General features: G+C 37.4%; 1 protein-coding gene across 4 annotated transcripts in view; it reads right to left on the bottom strand.

Moving 5' to 3' along the window:
- RASA2 (RAS p21 protein activator 2) overlaps window positions 1–14,819 on the bottom strand; it is a 46,339-nt gene that overhangs the window by 19,140 nt on the left and 12,380 nt on the right. For 3 of the 4 annotated variants that reach the window (XM_044432707.1, XM_044432709.1, XM_044432708.1), the window contains exons 4-11: window positions 14,177–14,271; window positions 10,697–10,773; window positions 9,852–9,935; window positions 7,953–8,025; window positions 6,524–6,600; window positions 5,255–5,353; window positions 2,677–2,833; window positions 199–347 (exon numbers count right to left, since the gene is read on the bottom strand). In XM_044432707.1, coding sequence (XP_044288642.1) covers window positions 199–347; window positions 2,677–2,833; window positions 5,255–5,353; window positions 6,524–6,600; window positions 7,953–8,025; window positions 9,852–9,935; window positions 10,697–10,773; window positions 14,177–14,271 — 811 coding nt within the window. The other variant, XM_044432710.1, reaches the window with a different exon arrangement.

The raw sequence follows: 14,819 nt of genomic DNA, 5'->3' as shown, positions 1-14,819 counted from the left end.
CAACCATTACTGCCAAAAGAATCCCAAATTACTTGTTTTATGTTTTGTCAAGGAAAGCATGCAGTTTCATGCAGAAAAATACTAAGACTATCTACTAACAAAATTTCTTACAAAAGTATGTGGGACAAGTTACACCCATGTATGTACTTGTCATGTTCAGAAATATGGGAAAGAGAAGAGAGAAGATTAGGCACTTACTGGGTATCCTTCAATTCTAATTTTGCCACTGCTGTAACAAACTGTGCTAGTGTCTGATGAAGAAGCAACAATCTTACAAGAGGCAGAACGGCATCATATTTATCTGGACATATCTCAGCCAAAATGTAACCAGTAGAAGCAGAAATTGGCTATAGAAAGACAAAGAAAGCAAAATCATTATCAGTTACACCAACTGAATAAATATGAAGTCTAGAATTTGAATACATTTTGAAATAAAGATAACATTCTACACTGAAATGGGATAATATTCAATTAGAAGTCATATCTTCAACAGGCAAAACTTATTCAAGCATAATAACTGGGCATTATTCTCATATAACCCCAGTTCTCCGTCAGCTCCACTGGCTCCTGATTGAAGTCCGGGCCCAATTCGAGGTGTTGGTTATGGCCTATAAAGCCCTCCACAGCTTGGGCCCTGCTTGCGTCCATATATGCCCTCCCACCCCTTGAGATCAGCAACAGATGCCCTTCTCCGGGAACCCTCCATGAATGATATTAGGAGGGCGAGTACCTGGAGGAGGGCTTTCTCTGCAGTGGCACCCCACCTATGGAATGCGCTCCCCAGAGAGGTCTGCCTGGTGCCGTCGTTATTTGTTTTTCGGCACCAGGCTAAGACCTTTTTATTTAAAACTTATTTTAAGTGTTAATTTATTATGGAGGATCTTTTTTTTTTAAATTAAGCCAAGATGCACTGGGTTTTAGTATTTTTAGTGTATAAATTTTTAATATGATTTTGTTTGTTTTCGTTTTTGTTGTGAGCCGCCCTGAGGCTTTGTTGCGATGGGGGCGGCATAGAAATGTTCTAAATAAATAAATAAATAAATAACTCTTAGTATTTATTACCCCCTAAGAAATTTTTACTATCAATCACTACATATTAAATTCAATGTAAATGATAATGGTTCTAGTTGAGTTTTGCAATGTTACAAATGCATGTTAGTGTTAAAGGTGCTCTATGATTCCACAAGAAGCAGAGCAGGCAACAAAGGGACTACTCATTTCAAATAAAAAGTTATAGCCGAAGAGCCCATGTAGGGAGGAATACTCAGCCAGTTTGGCTGAAAAATAGCCTTTTAAAGTTGTGATATTTCCTGTGCCCAAATATTGTTGAAAAAGTGAACAGAGAAAACTTGAGTATGACAGCATAGTCAAGATTCCTCAGGTAGTTCTTAACCTGTCCCAAGGTAAAGAAGGCCACTTTATTTATTTTTATGGTATTTCTAATCCTGTACAAGAGTCTCAGGATGGCGATACAATATAACGACAGAAAATCAACATTAAAACAACAATTAATCCTTAAAATTCAGGGGAAATAAAAAAGTCTTGGCCTGGCACCAAAATGAATAAAGCATCCGTTCCAGGCACATCTCTCTCTCTTGAGAGAGAGAAGGTTCCAGAGCTGGGGTGCTACTGCAGAAAAGGCCCTTCTCTGGGTAGCCACTCTTCTGATCTCCTTCAAAGAGAGATTATACAAAGATCTTAGGAGATAGGCAAATGTATACAGAAGGAGACACTCCTTCAGATACCCAGGCCCTAACTGTTTAGGACTTTATACATCGTTAGCATCTTAATTTGGGCCTGGACTTCAACCGGTAGGCTGTGTGGACAGCACAGGACTGGTGTTATATAATTATATCTACTGGTTCTTGTCAAAAGCCTGGCTGCTGTGTTTGGACCAAATGAAGTATCTAGGCTGTCTTCAAGGGCAGCCCCAAGTAAAGCTTATTACAGTAATCCAACCAGGTTACCAGAGCATGGGTCACTGTTGCTAGGCTCTGCTCATCCAAGTAAGGATGTAGTTGATGGACCAGCCAAAGCTGGTGGAAACACTCTGCGCCACAGCAGTCACCTGGAACTCCAAGGATACCTCTGGATTGAGGAGAACTCCCAAACTACGCATATGCATTCTTACACTTTCTTTCTCCAAACAAGCAGTTTTCATCAAGTACATTTGGGGCTACTTGGTTTCCCATGAGCTAAATAGAAGAGAAACCCACAGTAATTCTGTCTCTCATTTCTGTTTCTGTTCACAGGACAACAGGCCACAAAGACACAAGAAGAATAGTGTCCACATCTAGGGAGTCTTCATACTATCTACTTGAGAATATTCCTGACAAAGAAGACTCCTGCAGAGAGTTCTGGATAGTATTTATACATGCCTAGAAGGTTTTATTTGAACTACGATTCCCACAACAGTAACATCAACTTGCTTTTGAAATGCAAGCATTACATGAAGCACAAAGGTCTGCTCTGAAGAAAATGAAAAGTTCTTACAGTTATTCAGTATTATACCATTTTTTGGACTGGAACCCTAACTAATTAGGTATCCTTTTGAAGCTCTTGAAAACTATGCAAGGCAAAATTTTTTTGAACACTGCCCAACAGTCACATGTGATATGTGAAGTGGTGGCCCTGCATTTACTTCATCTTAAATTGAGTCCCCCAAAAGCAGAGTACCTCAACTTCTGATGACTTTAGCAGCAAGTCTCTGAGAGAAACATAGTACTCTGAGGGAAGTACATAATCTTCAGCATAACATATGTTCAGTCTAAGTGATCCATGATCATCACCCTTAGCAGATTTATTTCCATTATCTCTTGGTTGTAGAAGGTACCTTAAAAAAGCAGTAATAGCAATTGTTAAAGCATGCTCTGACTGGCACAACTCAATATTGTAGTTTGCTCACAATTTGTCAAGAATGAATTAGAATGAAAAACATGGTAGCCTTGCAAATGTGCATGCATGGGTGTGCACACGTGCACGTGCAGGGGAGACTGAACTGGTTTACTAGATAAATCTCAGATTTCTAAATGCTCAAACACATGTGAAATAGACTTGCATGAATTATTCTTTTAAACATTACATTGTTAGATAGGGAACACGGCGTGATTGCAGTCGTGCTGGGATGGGGAAGATGGCCATGATCTTTGTTGTTCTTTGTCACTTTGCTTCAAATGTTTGTGATTAAAAAGTGGTTACAGAACAGATTAACCTTATTTACATTGAACCTTATGGGGAAATTTGACTTGGCTCACGACCAATTTGGGTTGTGTCCAGAGTTGTGGAATGGATTAAGTTCGTAAGCCAAGGTACCACTGTATTTATGTTACAAATTAGATTCAAATTGCAGAAGGAGGTAAACTACAGTACACCTGTCGTCCACAAGCTAATTTCTGGTGAAACACCCAGTGCTGCTGCTTTCTGGGTTCTTACAAAGAAAGCTTGCTGAGGTGACTTCCAGAAGTACCTCTTATGTTTTGAAGCAAAGGCAAGTGAACACTTGGTTTCATTTGATACAAAATAAAATCTAGCAGCTAAGATATAACTATGTCTTATCTGCTACTGGCAGATAAACTAGCAATGGGTAGAATTTCAGCTGCTCCCCACCTCAGTAAATGAGCATCCCATGCTTCCTGTCATTCTCAGCAACCAACTTGTACCAGGTTGGTTTGGTATCATTTATTGTCCCAGGCTCCAAGTATGGCAAGAGGAAAGATTTTTAGTTACCACCAGTTGTGCCAGATTTCAAGTAGATCTTGCTTTGGGCTACTTAAGAGTATGCTGGTGTTCACTGTACACACTTTTGAATGTGGAAGCAACCTTGTGCCAGATGCACTTGTTAACTTGCTGCATCCTTGGGGAACGTGCTCCATCATGACAACCCTGATTTTCCAGGACCAGGGGCTGAGAATGTTGTTGCCATCACTAGGTGGGTGCATAATCCCCCACTGCTTCCAAATTCAGCCTCTGAAACAGTGGCACAGTGGGAAACCAGAGATATCCATGTAGCTACTGCTGCTTGGTTGGGTTCCCATTCTGCATGTCTACATAAGAATTGTGTGCCAGTTCACAGTTAAACTTATGTAGTCATATCCAAAATGAGCATTGTGTTCCTAATAGCATCCCATCTAACGTATCTGTGACAAGACAGACTTCTATAATAATCTCTTTCATTGTAATTTCTTATTAGATAGGTCTGCCCATCCAAGGCATCCACTGCAGTAGTCTAATAGAAGCTGACTTTTTATAATATTTTATAATTTCATGTTCAGTGAAGCACCATTACAATTATTGTTGTCCAAGCTGCCATAAGACTTTGCAATATCCTTCCCAAACTTTTGACATGACTGTAGCTATGGTGCTACTTCTTCATAAAAAGTCACAGATAAAAATACTGGCCATGAGCTACTGACCCAAAGTCAGGTAACACTAGCCATTATTAAGAGAATAATCACTTCCTAAGTCCTGCCAGTTTAGTCTAACCAGGGCAAAAATTATGCAGCCATTTCTCATGAGTTCCATGTTCCCCTTTCCCATCAATCCAGGATAGGGAGGGACCTTTTGATGCTGCAGATCCAAGGTTGTTCCTGCCCCTGGAATACCCCATTTAGTTCTCTACTTCCTGGAGAAACACCTGAAGAAACACAGTACCAGAACACGGGTTCTTCTGCCTCATCTTAATCCTTCTTGACAGTTAAGTCTTGCCCTGACACAGTTAAGATTGCTCTGTCAATGGAACCAACATTAGCTCTGAATAACTTTTGTATGGCTTTCAATCCATGGTTCGTTTAGCATTTTGTCTGAACCAGGAGTTCTGGCTTGTTGGGGGAGAAACCAAAGAAATTACCCAAGAACAATTCTTTCAGCCTCTTGCAGGAGATAATAGCCAGAGTTTCTGGTCTACATGTCATTATAAACAATCAGGTATGTCTTTGGGTTGTTTCGCCACTCCTGCTTGCAGCAGGAGTAACTGGGCAGCACACTGCCTCATTCATCACAAACCAGAGTTTTAAAAAAAAGTAGTTTGCCATTATGTGTAAACCAGGAATAAGGAACCTAAACAGGACAAAATTCACCTGGATTTCAATCAATACACAATATCAAAGAACAGAACATGGTACCTAATAAGAAAAGAAAAAACTGGTAGTGTGATTGCTCAGTATACATTTATAGCTCTTTTAACACTGTCATACATACTACAAACCTGTACTTCATTTCAACAATTTGACATGTGGTCTTCGGCCCAATCTCTTACCATGCTTGGGAGGAATCACTTCCTAACATCTTTACAGGAATTTTAATTTCACCCAGGAAAAGGTCCTGCACCAAGTTGCCATTGTTCCATAAGTCAATTCTGAAAGTTAAACCATAGTTACTCATTTACTTTTATAAGAATCACAATCAACGTTCATATAATTTAAGAGTAATAATCTGATCTAATGCCATCACGTTGAGCACACCAACTCAGCATGCACACAAAGGAGGTTATAATGTCACACTCAATCATTTCTTCAAGTTAAGAGGAAGAAAATACCTTATTTCTATAAATGGTAACCACAGGAATGTCAGCACAGTAGTAGCTAAAGACGAGGCTTTATCAGTAAGATAAAAGCAATACTGGATAATATAGAGACACTTAAAGAAGAAACAAGTGACCACTATTTTCTTCTCAGGCATTTACAGTTCATTTTATTAATACTTGTATTTTATTGTCATTCTAACTAAACTGCAACACTTCAGTGACACATGCAGTGATTTTTTAAAAGCCAAAACAGGCCAAGTTCTCACAACCTAAAAAGCTGTAAGACTCCCAAAGGCATGCACTCTATTTGGGTTGTTGAGTCTTACCTCACTGATATTTCTGTTAAGACAGCACATATATTAAGAAGAAGAAAAAATAAAATCCAATGTGTTGTGGCATGACTAATGTTTCATTTAGAGAGGCAAGGGAATATCTACTGTGATATTAACTAAGGTGTCTGAAATATCCCAGTGATCGTTTAGCTGATGTCAAGTTAAGAAAATAAGCTATTCTTTATCCCCATTTGAGATAACAGTATCTCCTTAAGTTCGTAATGAAGCAGGATTAGAAGTGAGACCTGGGTTCATCTGCTCCCTCCCTGTTGCCTTCATAAGGGATAGACAACTTTTCCCTTCAGCAAAGAAGGCAAGAAAGAAATATGTAAGTCTCAGACAAACTATAACAATTACGCTGCAATCCCTTGCACATTTATGTTTGGTGGGTGGGTGGGGTCCATGCCACTAAACTTAATAGAACCTCTTTACAGACACAAATAAAATTACGCTGTTAGTCCTAAAACAATACAAATAGCAATACTTCATAGTTAAATAATTTTGAATATGCTACAATTGCTGAAAAGTTTGTCTTCCTCCACCCCTTCAGCTGGAGTTTATCTTGACCATTTTCAGCAGTCACAGAATAAGTTTTTGCTTCTGTTATAAAAACACTGATTCTTTGGTATTGAAACAGTAACATATAATATTAATATGCTAAAGGACATACCTGACTTCCAGCTTCTCAATATCTTCTTCTTCCACCTGAAACTGTGACTTTTTGGTGTAACTACTGGACCTGGTTACCTGTAAGTAAAACTCAAAGTAATCTTTCGCTTTTTGTATTAATAATTTAATCTCTATTTTATTTATTCATTTATTTACACATGTATTTATAGGCTGCTTATAACTGCTGAGGCCTTCCTAGGCTGTTATTTTGAAATCTATGTCTTCCTAATAGTAATCATTAACAAGAAAAAGAATCAGAAATAAAAACATTTCCCAACATAAATCCTCAAATACAAGATAAGCAGACATCTTTAAAATATATTTAGAGATAACTGCCCATCTATGATCTTGCTCTTCACTAAAAATATTAAACATTTAGAAATTAGTAAAGGACCACAGCTAGCATCTTTTCATCAAGAACTGTATGGGCTCCTAAAGCATCAACCCAGAAACTATCAGCAGCAGTTGAAGACCTGATGCCTAAGATTGTCAATCTTGTTTCCCAGAAGATAGCTCCCCCTTCTTCTGCTCTGCTTAGTATTCTAAAGGGTGGCATGACCTTCATTCTCCCGATGGTAGTGAGAAGGGAAGGAATTTACATTTATGTGAAGAAATGTCAGGTGTGGAAAATGAAAATTGCCAAACTCCTGCATATCACAGCTAATCATTCAGGTAAGAGGAAGATAAAACCTATTTCTGGATATTTTAAAAACTATGCATTCACTTGGGATCCAGACTTAGTCATATGTAAGAAGCCACTGAAATCAATAGGGCTTCAGTTAGTATGGCTAAGTCTGGATCCTAATGAAATATTGCAAAGAGGTTTTGAAATATTGTCAGCATTGTACAAAAGTCTCCCTTCGTAGCTGTTCAGCCTATGGTTGTAAGTCTCTTATATTCCATGTTCTCAGTATAAAATGATGACTTTCTGCTTTTTGACCTGAACAAGCCATTGTTCTCAGCAATTACAATGAAAACTACACATATTGATTCAAGGGAGGTGAGCAACCTTGATTTGGAGATTATTCATGTTCAGCACTATATATTAGACCATGTATAATAATGAAACTATTTAGTTTAACAAATGTTTTGACTAGCTTTGCAACATGTATTGCAAAACACATTTCTGCAAATGAGCAGTTTTTATAAACTTTTGCTTCACTAACAGCAAACATTAACAGAAACCCTTTTTCATCACATCCATCACTCCTTGCTTCTACCTTCCTTGTTTTCTCTATTAGCTATGTCAAATGGTAAGCCCTTTGAAAGAAGGAACTTATTTCTGCCTGTAAGACGCCATGCACATTCCTGTAATTATTTTTAAAGGCTTCATATTTAACACATAGGTAGCTAACAAAAAAAAAGAAGTGTAAACAGCATAAACCAACAGACAACACACCAACAGGTTATTTTGACAGGAAATGAGTTACCTCAAAATAAAATGTTTCATTAAATTGAGGATTGCTTGTTTTCTTCTTTACTTTTGTCTTCTTTTGGTCATTCCTGTTCCAATATGGTACAGTTTTACCATACAGAACATAAAACAATAAAAATACCGTATTTATATGAACAAACTATGCAGTGAAATAATACATTTATGGAAGACTTCTCTTTAAACTGGAAGGCATTTTTGAGTAAACTGAGTACATGAATGACTACTGGAACTTGTGCGGCCTTACTGAGGTTAGTGTGAGTGTTAAATATTTGGATCAGTATCTGCATGCAAACTGGCATTTTAAACACACCAGGAATGGGCAACATGGGAGCTCTAGCTGCATGTGGCCCTCATGGCTGTTTTTTTGTCCCCAATGTGTTCCTCTGCCACTGCAACTGAAATCATGCCATCAGCAAGACTGCAGTGAAAACATACTGTTTCCAAGTAGAACTGTATTCCTGGAAATCTTGCAAAGCAGTGTCTATTTGGACAGAAGACACAGGTTCCTTAGTCACTTCCCAACAAGACTGTTTCTTTTTTTAATTGAAGTAAATTTGGAAGTGGACCCTAGGGGAGCTGGTCAGTGAACACCAATCCCTGGAAGCTTCCCATCCCTGATATATGCCCATACATTATTTTAATGTTATCTTCAGCTTTTGGCCACTAACAACTATATACAATAGAAATATAATAAAATTTTAAGCTGTTCACATGGGACAGTAACCAGAAAAATGGGTTAAACCCTGATAAATGAAAACTTTAAGGGTACTTACAATCATACAAATAATGCCAACAGAATTATTTCATGTACTGCAGTCTGAAGTGGATTAGAAACATCAGCATGATGTTTACATCAACTGTTCATCATGTGAAGTATATGCACACTCATCTGTTGGCATTTTCCATATTCTTTCCACTCCTAATTTAATATATGCAGCTTTCTTCAGATGCTCTTCCCATGCACTGGCTTGTATGTGTGGGAAATTGGACCATGCTGAGCAGCCCTTCCCCCATATATGTGCATACAGTACTGAAGTCTGCAGGGAGGAAGGATTCTTCATACTGCTGTACTTCCACGTGCAAGCCTTCACAGTGCAGTTGTACTAAAAAAAAGCTTCTTCCCAGCAGACTTTCCTACAATATGTGTGGATGTTAGAGGATAGGCTATTCCATGCACTCAATATCTAGGGAGGAACTAGATGGTGGAACCCTGTTCCTGACCCGCAAAGTGGACCAATGGATGAGAGAAACATCTGAAAACAATCAGCATCGGCAAATAAAATCTGAGCTTAGGCCTGGAAAGACCAGATTTAAATTTATGCATTTGCATGTATTTTGATGTGTGACCTTGGACTAGTCATTCTTTCAAGATCACCTACCTGGCAAATGTACAATGGGGGGAGTAGGGGAGAGTGACACAAGAGACACACTTCCCCATGGAAGAACAATCAGATATCAATGAAATAAATTGATGACCATATTAAATGATTGCATCAATATCCACATTGCTTAATCCAAGTAACTCTATATATCAAAAGAAACAAAATAGCTTCAATATTCCCCCTGTTCTTGTCTTATTTTAACATCTGTCACAAATAGTGGATAATTTGCAGAGCAATAAGGAAAGCAGCATTAGACAGAGAAGATACTTGGTTCTTCCCAGAGCTACACTACAACCCTTGTTTAATGGGATGTATATACATTAATCAACTGAAAATTTGTGCACCAAGTCATCTACTTATGAAAACTATTAAATATTTATTTATTGCATTTGTATGCCACCTCATAGCGCAAGGGCTCTCGGGGCAGCTCACACAGATTGTGTCTATACACTCTATAGAGACCAATTTCTCTATAGATACTTAGACAAGTTCAATACACTTTAAACTATTACCTTGATGGGCCCACAACAGATACTGTAGCATAAGGGTCACAATTTTGTCCATTGATAAGGGGCAGCCCATGACATTCTTTCAAGCTAGAATTGAAAAAAATGGCGTAAATGATCATGTTGCAGTTTGTTTATAATGTTTGCCATTAAAGGATGAGGATTACAAGGTACCTGAGAAATAACTATCTGATAAATCAAAAGCTGTACAGTTAAATTTACTTTTCCCTTCATACAGTAAGAGTATGCAGTTGCATTATTGCAACATTTGAGTTTAAGGATAAGCCTCTAAGGCATCCCTTCTATGAAGGAATACATCCTGGCTAGTCACTTTTCCCTCCCTTCATAAGATGATGTTAGCTTGGGTGAATGCACAGAAAAAGTGGCAAGACAGGTAATTGTAGAACTTTGCTGCTTTGTTCTTTGAAGGTATGGAAAGATCAGTTTTTCCCTAGAAAGTTTTGAAAAAATGAATTAAGGACTTTCACCAATTAAGGCCACTAAAATTGCAAACGGACTATTTACTTGGAAATATTTTTGGGTTATTTTGACTTGTCCCTTGTAGACAAGATCTCTAAAGCAGTTTCAGTAATATAATGTTTACTCTCCTTTTTCATAAGCAAGCAATACTAGAATGTGGTGGTTAACGTGTTGGACTGGGGTCCTGGGATATCTGGGTTCTAGTCCCCACTTGGCCAGTCATTCACTCTGCCTAACCTACCTTACAGGGCTGTTGTGAGGATAAGTAACTATGTAAGCCACCTTGGTTTACTCACAAAAGGAAACAGGCAGAATATACATGCAGTAACAGTAATAGTAATAAAAATAGAATAAGAATTAAATGTTCTTACTGTACTACTAGCTGCTGGCACACTGATCCATTATCTGTAATCAATTCATTCAATTTTAATTCAAGGTGAACTTTTCCCTGTCAATAAAAGAAGTTTCCATTGAAAGAATCTGTGTCAAGTTACACTCTTTGGCATACAATAAAGCTGCAAGTCTTTCAAGGTATTTTCTGATTCCTATTATCAGGCAACAAAAGTGCTAGCAAAACCCCCTGATAATTCTTCCACATAGGAATAAAACTCAAAGTACTACTGCATTTGCCTTTTGTTTATTCCCAATTAATTTAGACCATGATTCAACCCTTGCCAGCTGAAGAGGTTTCATTGTGTAAAATGAAAAAAACACTAGAAGAGTTTTGCACAGAAACTTAACTATAGTGAACTCTTTTCCACCTTATGCTTTTAAAATTTTGTAAAAGGGAAACTTAACATCCCTAGAAAGTGCTTGGATTTTAAGAAGTTATTGACATTTTCAAAGCCCAAGAGAACTAAGGATAGGATACTAACATATATCACCAGTTGTCTGAAAGACAGGTAGACAAAAGCAGGAATAGAAAAATCAAGATGGATTGGGGGGGGGGATTAGGCCTCAAAAATATATACATTGGGATTAGTGCTATTTTATCCACAAATTATGCAGAGACAGGGATAAACAAAAGGATAACTAAGTGGCATATCTGCAATTAACAATTCACACATTTGTGTCAATGCATAGAGAGAGTGCCAGTATTTATTTCTGTCTACTCCTACCACACTTGAAATGGGGAAAAAATGAAAATGAAGCCCAAACTCAAATGGACAAGCCTATCAATAGGCTATAAATGAAAATATCCTATCAAAGTCAATTAACCATGATGGCTAAAGGAAACATCCATGTAGAGAGCTGGTTTACTTCCAATGTCTGGAAGGAAACAAAGCAATGGATCATTATCACAATCATATGCTCCCTGTAAATGTCCCAGAGGCTTGTGATCCGGGTTCAAGGCAGAGAGTTGGATTAGATGACTCTTGTGTTTGAACAAGCAAAACAACACTTCTGTTCTTACCTTAATTCTCGGATCTAAAATATAAATATGATCAGTTATTCAAGTGTTCCAGGATTATAGCAATCAGTAAGTACATTTCAATGAGCTCCTGAATACACTTCAATCTGTAGGTCGATTCTAATGCATTATTTGAATCTAGATGTTCTACCACTGAGGGTGGAAACATGGCAGGGCAGCTTTCCCTGTAGCATCTAACTCCAAAAGAATTTGATTCTTTAAGTCTACATTAGCACAATTGCCTTATTGTTCTCCCCTTTACCATTCTGAACCAAAAGCTTCCTAATTAAGGATTTACTGCATAGGGGTCACAAATTACCACAGTTATCACACTGCTTTTAAAAACTGGGTTGGATTCGTACATCTTATTTCATAATTCAGCTGAATATGGAATGGCATCCAGTCTGTTACTGACAATTTTACTCCAGCCTCACACCTATCACCTGCTTAATTAAATAACCCAAGAGGAGGCAATCTGTTTAGCAGCAACTATGTGAATGGCTATGATTGACTGACTAGGGTGTGTGTACACATGCGTGTGAGCAAGATTTTCATAACACTGGCATGAATTTGGCAGGTATCAGAAAAATGTTAAACATACTGCTTTTATTTTGCAATGTTTTTATACAGGGAAATGTTACCTTCAAATATGGAAACTTTGTTAAGTCTGAAGTAAGAGCATATTCATAAAGGAGTCATTTTGGTATTATAGGTATACAAGACATTCTACTAATTTGCTCATTATAGGATTTTACATTATCAGGATTAAAGAGATATAACTGCTTATATGCCAGCAAAGTTTCAAAAACAGAAAATGAACATGTGTGCAATATGTTTAAATGAAGAGTCTTTCTAAAAACAATCTTCAAGGAGGATGCAATGCTTTAAAATGAATGTATTTTGTAAGAAGAGCTAAATCTTAGCCTCAAAATAGCTTTGAGAAAGCTAATCTATGCAACTGCGCCATAATTGTCACCTTAAAAAAATGAGATTGTGCACACACTCATCCATGGAAATGAACTGCTGGTAGTATTATGTATTTGCAAGTACACACCCTAACCTAAGCAAGCTAAGCTTGTTATTTAGGAAGCAATAAAAAAGTTACTAACAGAACATTTCCGGTCTGAAAAACTAAGCATCTCTGTAATTAACTGCTATTAACATACTGCTGCGGATGCTTTCAAATGTGTTTTAATCAAGGGATGGGGAATCTAGGATCCTCTAGATGTTGTCAAGTCTGCAAATCCCATCATTCCTGACCATTCCCTATACCAGCTGGGGGTGAGTTGCAGTCCAACAACATCTGAAGGGCCAGAGGTTCCTCATCCTTGCTTTAGCAGAAACCATCCAAACGCTAAAGGCTTGGAAAAAGTTGCCCTGAAACAAAAATAAAAGGAGATCTTTTATGTAAGGGCCTACCTTTGAATGAACCATGCTCATGTTCTCTAATTTGTTACACTCATGCTTAAAAGAGTCTAGCTGTTTAACTATATATTAAGCTTATACAACTGCGCTGACAATTAAATAAGGTTTCAGAACATTCACATGATCTGACAGCTCAAGAGTCTCTAATGTTTTACAAAGGCCAGCTCAGTTTTTAAAATGTAGTTACTGGAGAAAATAACTTGGAAGTATATCTTGTAAGGCCCTGGAAACAAGAGTACTATTTTGATTTTAGTTCTGTACTTTTTCCCATTTTTACTGTACGTAGTTGCTATACAATTTTTACAACCATCACTTTTAGACATTGTCACAGGCTGGAGAAAAACAGAACATTTAGCAAATGTTGAAAAATACATTTGTTAGGCTTATTCTGGTAAAACATTTCCTCAAATATCATACTTTGATCACAATTCTACACTGCTTAACACAAAGCTAGCTTGCCTTGCTTACATCCAGAAAAATATTTACATGGAAATTCTAACATTCAGCTGCATGTTTCCCATTATTACACAGATTATGGCATGCTTCACAAAAACCAGTGCTATTTTAAGGGCAGCCGAAACTGCTGCTTAATCAACAAATTGTTACAGAAAGCTTTATAGGGCATCTATAAAATAACTCAAATGAAAAGGTACCACCCCTAATGTATCAAAGATGCTGAAAGAGAATCAACTGTAACAGATGTTATGCCTATGGGAATAAGAATATGATAACTTGTTCTGTCATGGATAAATCAGAGTTGTCTCTGTCACTATATTCTAAACAAGGACTAACTGTTTACCCCTATCCCAACTGAAATGTTACCCTATCCCAACTGGCTCCTTCAAGAATATTTAAAAGAGTTATCAAAAATTAGCTAACTACAGAGAAACAATGTTACAGAGGGATTACCATCAGCCTATCAGCTCTATTCTCCTCCATGCCCTGCCAAACTTGGCATGCACACTTAGTGCATCACACCATCCCAGTGAATGAGAAACTTTTACCTGAATCTTACCTGAACCTCTGAATTCGAATCAACAGGCTGAAGTATAAACCATGTTTCCTTGCCCGAATGTATGTTCAAGTCTTCCTTTTTGATAGCTACTTTACCTATGGAGGAAAGTTAACAAGTCAAATATGAATTCATTCACTTATTGGATAGGTAAGTGAAAAGTTTTAGTTGGATGTTGAACTTTTAAAACTGATGCTATCCTTTTAATGAAAATATTTACAACTGTCACATAACTGTCTAGAAAAGATGGCAAATGAACCATACAAGCATTCCCAAACCTGGCACCCTTAAGGTGTTTTGGATGGAATATAGCAGTTAATGACAAGCTGAGGTGTGAGATAAGAGTGAAAAAAGGATTGGTAAAGAATGATTTTAATAATATATGGGGTATGTTTAGCATGTATTAATAAAAAGGGAGGGTAATAAACTTTCAAAGGAATCATTGCAATTTTGGATGGAATGGGATATCTCGGAAAGAGTGAAAAAATGAAGGGAAAAAAAGATACTAGGCAGCCATAGTCCCGATGGAGGGGTGCACTAAGGGTTTCTTGATTTCTCTCTTTTTAAAATGTTGTGTATTGTTTTTTTCTTTATTATTGTTGTATTTGTATATTAGAAAAATAAAAAAGACGTTTTAGATGACAGT

Source organism: Varanus komodoensis, unplaced genomic scaffold (assembly GCF_004798865.1).
Source record: "Varanus komodoensis strain SLA01 unplaced genomic scaffold, ASM479886v1 scaffold25, whole genome shotgun sequence".
Lineage (NCBI taxonomy): Eukaryota > Metazoa > Chordata > Lepidosauria > Squamata > Varanidae > Varanus > Varanus komodoensis.
Note: the sequence above shows the minus strand (reverse complement) of the source record. Positions and strands in the feature narration are given on the sequence as shown.